The sequence below is a fragment of the Vitis riparia genome, chromosome 17 (assembly GCF_004353265.1).
Source record: "Vitis riparia cultivar Riparia Gloire de Montpellier isolate 1030 chromosome 17, EGFV_Vit.rip_1.0, whole genome shotgun sequence".
Taxonomy (NCBI): domain Eukaryota; kingdom Viridiplantae; phylum Streptophyta; class Magnoliopsida; order Vitales; family Vitaceae; genus Vitis; species Vitis riparia.
Genome location: NC_048447.1, coordinates 10,802,453 through 10,811,031, shown reverse-complemented (window position 1 = coordinate 10,811,031; position 8,579 = coordinate 10,802,453). Strand labels below are relative to the sequence as shown.

Below are 8,579 nucleotides of genomic sequence, written 5' to 3'. Positions count from 1 at the left end.
GAGACAAATGCAAAGTAGAAAAAGAATGGTAAATTTAGTTTAGTAGGGGCCTTTTACATACAAATTTTACTTTGTCCTATATTTTTCTTGTGGAGGGTTTGGTTAAAAGTGAATTGTAACGATCTTTCAACATATCCTAGTGTCAGGATAAAGAAAGCCTACACACCAAGCTCTCTTATAGGCCATCAATCTCACCTCTGGAAGGTCCTCACCATCAGGTGTAGAGGTGAAAGTGTGGAACTTCCTTCTTAGTGGCCTCAAAGTAAGATATTAAATACCGCTGGTCCCTTAATATATCTGAAGATAGAGGCCTGTGTTTTAATCTCATTGATTGATGGAGGAACACTTCAACTCAATACCTGCTATTCATCTCCTTCAACATACCTTAAGAAGCTTGTGTATTCATGAAGACTCCCTGTGGGTATATGCAGTTTTTTGGAGAATCTTACCTAGAAACTATCCACAACCAAAGTAAGTATGATCATGACCAACAGTGATTGTTTTTGGCTCCAATAAGTAAAGGAGCCCATAATTTTAATTCCAAGTTAGGCAGATGTTTTCTTTTGCTGTGCTTTTAACTTCCTGAGTTTCTAACAGTTGGGATTTCCAAGAAGGAGCTTTTGACAGGTCAAGAGGAAACAGGAGGAATTGGTATTCACTAGGAAGTTTCACTTTTCTGGTTTTCTGCACTCCCCATGCTTTATTTCACTTGAATGGTCTTTCATGGTTAGTATGTCCCAGGATACTGGTATGGGAGGATGGCTTCTGCAACTTCATTGCTTCAACCACTGAGATTAATCCTGGAGCAGGATCCTCAGTTCACAGAAACTCTGAAGTTAGACTCCTCGAACTGCAACCAGAGCTATTTTTCAAGATGTCACATGAAATCTACAAATATGGAGAGGAGTAAGTAGAAGCTACCAGATGTTATTCATATGACTCAGGACTGAAACTGATTTCAAACTTAAACAAATGATTTGGTCTTTGGCAGCTTGATTGGAAAAGTTGCTGCAGATCATAGTCATAAATGGATTTACAAAGAACATAGTGATCCAGAAAACAATCTTTTCTCTGCATGGCAAAACTCAGGAGACCTTGTAAGTACTGCTTATGCCAACGTGATATTTTTTTAATTTCCATTTGATCTGGTCTCGCTACTGTCTGCCTGTTTTTCTTTGAATTACTATTTGCAGCATCCAAGGACATGGAGGGCTCAGTTTCAGACCGGTATAAAGGTTCATTCCAAGAATCACTGTTTCTTGCTACTTTTCTTTGCTTAAAACTTCCAAGACCTGATTAATTCTTGTTTGAGTGTATAACACAAAGCAATCTCTTGCACCAACTGTTAAGTGAAGTTTAAACCATTTTTTTGTTAAGTGAAGTACTTTTTTATTTTTTATTTTGGAGAGGTGTGTTCTAAAATTACCAGTAATCATCTTCTTGGAACAACAGTTGCAGGTATTTGATACCTATATGCAATCTGGAGATTAAAAGCTAAGTGTCTAGTTTAATTTTCACAAAGTGGTCATGGGAAGTTTGATCCTCTTAAGTTTGTTCCTGAAGCAAGACCTATGGTCCAACAACTAATGGTTCTTTTTTTTGCAGACAATAGCTTTGATTGCAGTGAAGGAAGGCGTTCTTCAATTGGGATCTGTTAAAAAGGTCCATTGTCTCTTCTCTCTGAACATTGATTATATATAGATGTTTTATCATTTATGTATGTATATGTTGGACCTCTGTTTCTTCACCCACTAAATACTCTTCATAGTATTTCAGGTGACAGAAGACCTCAATTATGTTACTATCCTACAAAAGAAATTCACTCATCTCCTTAGTATCCCCGGTTTCCTCCTACCTCATCCAGCATCATGGTCATCGTCATCAATTCCATCCAAGATTAATTGTGGCAGTGACAACATTGTGTCCAACACCTGTCCTTTCCAAGCAGCTTGCCCTCCCCTGACAGCAATGAATTTCTATGATCATGCCAATCAGCCAATGGTTATCACTCCATCTATGAGCAGCCTTGAGGCACTCCTCTCAAAGCTCCCATCTGTTGAGCCAACACCGTCCACACCTTTGTCTGGCTACCATGATACACCACCAAGGCTAATATCCATCCAAAAGCCACTGGAACTGGATATCGAGGTGGTAGCAATGGAGATAAATGAAAGGAAAGAACATTAGTGAGACTAGCAGTTTCATGTACTGGTATCATTACTGCTGGCTATGTAAGATGATATAAGATCAGGTGAGGTACCTTCTAACCTGTCAATTTTCAGTATGTCCCATTATTGATTTATCCTGTCACTGGTATATCATGTGCAGTTGTTCCAGGTAGAATTTGACTGTGTTTGACTATTCTATGTGAAAATTTCTCATCTCTAGTCATTTTTCTACGATTACTTGTTAAGATATGGACTCACATATCTCACAATAATTCATGACTATGCTATTCACCTCTTTCGATTTGTTTTCTGTTCGTTCAAGAGTATGGGTCACCTATGTGTAGAGCCCAAACGCCATCACAAGCCTTAGATAATGGGTCTAAGACTCGTGAGGCCCAATAGCCCAATGGGTATGGTCCCTAAGGCAGGATGGTATAAAAGGTCAAGGGTCTGTTCATTTTAGGATATCACATTTTTTAATAGAACAGAACCCTAATCTCTCCCGCTTCCTATTGCCAGAGAGAATCCAGTGATGGTGGTTACCCTTCTCGGCCTTAGAAGATCCATACATCTTCAACCAAAATTCAGAAATGGATTCGGGTATGTTCCATGTGAATAAATGCATGTTTTAAATGAATTGATAAATATATATATCCTGCGTATATTTTGGTGATAATGGAGATCAAAGATGAATTTAACATTACTTTCCTAGAAAAACAGGGCAAAACAAGTAGGGGTCTGTATTAAACCAGGAATCTGCTTAATTCCAATTGGGAAAAACAGGGCTGTGTATCCTAGAGGTCCATTTACATATCAAAGGTTTTGTGTATCCTCAATCTTCCCAGACCCCAGTTGGGTAAAACAAGTTGGAGATTTGTTTGGTAGCCAAAGCTCTACTCATGTGACTCAATGGAAACACGAAGAAAACACAAGAAAGATGCACGGTTTGGAGACTGATATATGGTAAAAGGATGTCCATTAAGGTTCCCACTATAGCCATACATCTTCCAGATATTTTAATGGTGAAAACATGTGACTGAAAAGTGAAAAAAAAAAAATACGTAGTCCGGAGAGGGCCAGGATGTCTGTATGAGCCCTCTTCCTCCATTAAGGTTCCCAGATTTGTCTTGGAGATATTTTGCCACGGATTCGGGTAACAGTAGACAGGTAAATTGAGTGGCTCAAATACTAGAAAGCAAAGCCCCTGACAAGGTAATTACATCAGTCTTAATATTTGATTCCATCCGAGACAGATTAAAAAGAAGTGACACCGAAGCGGCTGGCTCACTCGGCCCACTCAAGTGGGCCTGGGTCCAACCCGTTAATGGACCATGGCCCAAGGCCCAAGCTTGTATAGGCCGGACAAGGGTGGCCACTGTGCCGGACACTATGAATCGAAACAGAAAGAAGCTTGGCTAGAGGAAAGCCCACTACTTCAAAACCCGAGCACCAATGCCAAACTATGATCCATTTACTAGGCCAAGGCAGGACGCATTCTCTTATGCCATGAATACCTCCTAACATTGCCTAGTTTTGTTGACCTAAGTAATGAGTCCACCCAAAGGTAACATGAGGAGAATCAAGGAGTTGACTTGTAGGATTAACTAGAGACCCTTTCGATAGTTTGTCAATTGCCACATGGTCAGACTTGACAAGACCATAGCGATCGAATACAATAGTCCTGATGTCATCTAAAATGGTAAGGTTGACTAGCCAATAGCGACTTAACTCTTTTTTCATGAGGCATTCCAAACAATAGTTTAAAATGATAGGGTTGACTAATCAATAGTAGCTCGATTCTATTTTTGTACGATCATCCAAGTAATAGCTTGAGCAAGCAAAAGTGATAGAGGGAATTTTGGAGTTTACTTATACCCCTTGGACACTCTCAATCATTTGTCAATTACCACATGGGTAGATTGATAAGACGGTAGCGACCAAGATATATTAGTCATGGTGTTGTTGTCTGGAAGGTTAAGGTTGACCGGTCAATAACGACTCAATTCTATTTTCATAAAACAGTCCAAACAATAATTTAAAAAGCTAAGGTTGATTAGCCAATTGCAACTTAGTTCTAGTTTTGTAAGGTCATCCGAGTAATAGTCAACCTAATTTTGGTTGACTATGGGTATACATGGATGACTTAGTTCCAAAAAAAAAAAAAAACTTGTTTTTGCCCGTTAGATCCCTAATTCATTTCTCATACTCATCTTGCCGGTTATAGTGAATTTAATAGTGTTTTTAATAGAAATATTTATTTAAAAATATTTTTAGGATAATCACTTATCAAGTGTTTTTTTAGAAAATACTATAAGTGATTTTTCAACATTATAAATGATTTTTCATATTTTTATTTCATAAATTTTGTCAAACATATTTAAAAAAAAAAAAAAACACACACATTTTAAGTTAAAAACATTTCCTAAAATTACTGTCAAAGTATATTTGATAATAATTATAGAAAATATTTCTAATATTTCTAATACTTAAAAATTATTATCTTTTAAGAATTTAAAAAGTTAAAAATACTTTCAAAAATCACTATAAATACACTCTTATAACTTGTTTGATAGTAATTTTAGGAAACGGTTTTAACATCTTTAATACTTAAAAAATTGTATTATTCAATTATTAAAAATATTAAAAATGGTTTCCAGAATCCCTAGCATGTTTAGTCTTAAAATTGAGCTACAAACTTTGACCCAATCATTTTATGCAAACTTTTTTTGTGCAACTTCGCTAGTAACTTTGAACCAATCATTGTGTAAATTTGTACCAACCTGGTCGTTGGAGAGGCACACTCGAGAATTCTTTGATTACCCTTGCTAACTTGTAGGAATTTGTGTTAGTGGATCAGTACCTCTTACTTGCTCGATCATTCATTCATCCATTCATCAGACAGGGGGGCAAGGTTACCTACACCAACATGTTACAAGAGAAAATTTAGTAAGCATCAGCAGTATACAAACACGGGGATGATGTATATCACAAATATTGCTATAGAAAATGACTGGTGGTACCATAAATTCCTCCTTGCCTCTCCCCAAAAGGAGGGATAAGGTCTAGTAATAGCAAAGGACGTGAGTAGGCCACCAACGCCTTTATATGGTGGTGGTCTGCCTTATCTCCATATCCCCATACGCTTGGTTGCAGGCAGCAGAAAGATATTTTGCTTAAGCGAAGGAAAGCCAGAATACCTGTGGATGAATTTGTAAAAGCCACATGCGTTAACAGTAACTAAGCCTTTCTGAAACACACGGAATCATCACATGTATACATCCACACCTGGGGCTCTTGATCTTTTAGGCCAAAAGCATGATTTGTCAGCCACGTACTGCCTTTGCTTTTGGTTTGCCAGCTAACTAACCAGTACTCTTCCCGGCAATGGAAATTAAGATCAGGATCTGACGTGGAGATCAAATAGAGGACGGGAGTTGGACAGCTGTCAGGATTCGAGGATTACGAGGACAGATATTGTCCAGATGCCAAAACTAGTGGCTAGAATGAGGGTGCGAGAGCTGTCAGGGCTGGTTGAAAGCCATTGGACTGATCATGAGTCACAGACTCACAGACTCACAGGACTCACAGCCACCAGTGTTGGATAGCAGCAAATAATGGGACCTGTTCACACAGATTTCTCTCCACAAGTCTTAAGCCCACAAGGACAAAGCTAGCTAGGTAGCTAGCAAACATCACAACATGCTTACTCTCTTGACTACTCTTATCATTTATATTATACTCCAAACCAACACAACCCACTACTCTTATCTCGGCTTTCTCTATTTCTCTCCATTCTTACATTATGGGTTCATACAAAAATGTATGTCTTCAAAAGAATACAAGGAGGAGGGGAGCGCCAAGAAAGGTTCTAATGAAGTTCCAGAAGCTCCAGAGGCTGGTGCCTGGTGGGCATGGGCTGCAGCCGGACCAGCTTTTCCTGCAGACTGCTGATTACATTCTGCATTTGAAGTTGCAAGTTAATGTACTGGAAGCCATTCTCAAGCTGCATGGGCCATGAATCACTGCATTTTTATTTCCTACATATTTTTCTCTGTGTAGTACCACAAATATGAGTTTTTCATGGTTTTTGTGCACTAGATTCAAATCGAAGTTGCCTTCTTGTAAATTGAATGATTTGTGTGTGTTATATATATAGCCTGGATATGACTCTTCTCTATGTTTATTTTTCCTCTAATTTTTCAACAATGGGAGGCATATTTTTGTGGCTATGAAGCAGGAATAGTGAAGATAAGGCTAGCTAAATGTCACAGTTTGACTAATAATATTACTCAAAAAGAACAAAATCTCAGTCCATTTTTGCACAGTTGTATGGCACCTTATCCTACAGCCAAGAAACAGGTCATTTATTGAGAGAGTGAGACTAGGTTGAAATTCAACCCATTAGGGGGTGTTGAGCTGTTGAAGAAGAGGATACTGAAAGAGGTTAAGGCATGCATGTTCTTCTACCAGGCCATGGCACCTAATTTCATAATTAATTTTGGTAGATCAGTTGGGGATGAGGAAACAATTAAGTACTGTATCCTGTACATGATGGGATTGCTGGCCAGAGTAGAATACATAGCTACTGTTTCTGTGGGAGAAATGGGAAGCCTCAACTCTTCACATGATCCCATGGCTTTCTTGAAAATTTGAGGTAAAATCCAAGCCAAAGAAAATATAGAACAAAAATAAAAAATAAATAAATAATAAAAAAATAGATTTAAAATTAATAAATTATTTTTATATGATAATTCAAATTTATTTAACTCATTTTAACTTTTTGATGTAAAAATTAAATAATATGAAAATATATAAGTTTTTAACTAATTTTAATTATAATTATTATTATTATTATTTTTATATTTTTCATAATACAATTAAATATGAAAAAAATATTTTTAAAATATTTTTTTATTTTCTTAATACTTTTCGAGAATTAAACATAATCTTATGATATTTGAAATTAGTTTTTCATATGTATCTTATACATCATATGACTTAAAACTCATAAAGATGACACATCATGTAAAAATTTTTAATTAAGATAGATGATATTAATTTTAAGTTTATAATGTCAATTTTTTAAAAGTAACACTATATAAAATAAAAAATTTTAAATACTATAACTTAATGGGTCCACTTTGAGAATAATAATAGTATATAAAAAAACTTATTGTTTCCATATACCCACTATCCAAAAAAATCTCATTCCATAACCCAAACCATAATTTTTTTCTACCTCTTCTCACATCCATAGTTAACACACAACTGCTCTTCTCTACTTTGTGGACTCTCAAGTAACCCAAAATCTCTTAGATCTATCATTTTCATTTTTATTTTTTTTATTAATGTCAAAATCTTTATTAGTACAATTGATTAATATTCATTGAAAATCTCATTCCATAATCCTAACCATAATTTTTTTCTACCTTTCTCACACCCATAGTTAACACATAATTGTTCTTCTCTATTTCGTGAACTCTCAGGTAACCCAAAATCTCTTAGATCTATCATTTTCATTTTTAAAAAAATTAATGTCAAAATCTTTATTAACATAATTGATTTATATTAATTGATTTGGTATATTTGTAATGTGGATTGTGTAAATAGTGTTTTTTTATTGAGTTATAGGAAAGTAAAAATTAGGTTTAACATTCCACCATATCTTCTGTTTCATTGTTAAACCCATAAACCCCAAAATGAATGAAAATAAGATAAATGAATAATTTTTTAATATCTTTTATACTCAGAATGAGGGATAAACATTTTATAGTATGAAATTTTCTTTTGATCTTATAAGAAATTTCCTTTGATGAGACTTTCTGTTTGTTTTCTAGGAATATTATAGTATATTGTGATAAGAATATGTATTGGTGATATTTGAAAAATAATTTTTTAGAAATTTATTCTTAATATTGTCATCTCCCACAAAAAGAAAAATGAAACAATTTTCATATCATGTTGGAATTGGTTTGGAATGTTGGAATTAACAATGAAAAATTAATTTTATTTTTTTATTTATTAATGTAAATGAATTGTTTTTTAAAATTTAAATAGGAATGAATATTTTTATAATTATAAAAATGATCAAATCTTATATTTTGATTATTTATTTATTTATTCTTTTACATGGTATTTTGGTTAATATCTCATCTTATATTTTTTGTTTTAATTTCATGCTTGTTATAATATCATGTCCTATCATATTAGTAGTTGAAAACATTTTTATATTTTGTTACTAAAATTTCACAAAATGAACATTAAAAAAATATCAAAATTAAGAAAATCCTTCCAAGAAAAAAAAATATATATATATATATAATTCAATGTTAAAAATGATTTTTAAAAGCATAATGAAATATAAAAAATAAATTTAAAAAGTGCAGATTTTAAGTGGAAGAGTAGTATTTT

The 8,579-nt window shown here is 34.5% G+C and overlaps 1 protein-coding gene across 1 annotated transcript; it reads left to right on the top strand.

The window, feature by feature from the left end:
- Positions 1-206: 206 nt before the first annotated feature.
- Positions 207-2,343, top strand: LOC117904985 (protein RICE SALT SENSITIVE 3-like). Its single transcript, XM_034817832.1, has 7 exons — positions 207-471; positions 598-651; positions 742-906; positions 992-1,097; positions 1,194-1,235; positions 1,606-1,662; positions 1,777-2,343. The coding sequence occupies exons 1-7, from the start codon at positions 335-337 to the stop codon at positions 2,185-2,187; spliced, it is 972 nt and encodes a 323-aa protein (XP_034673723.1). The 5' UTR covers positions 207-334; the 3' UTR covers positions 2,188-2,343.
- The last annotated feature ends 6,236 nt before the right edge of the window (positions 2,344-8,579 follow it).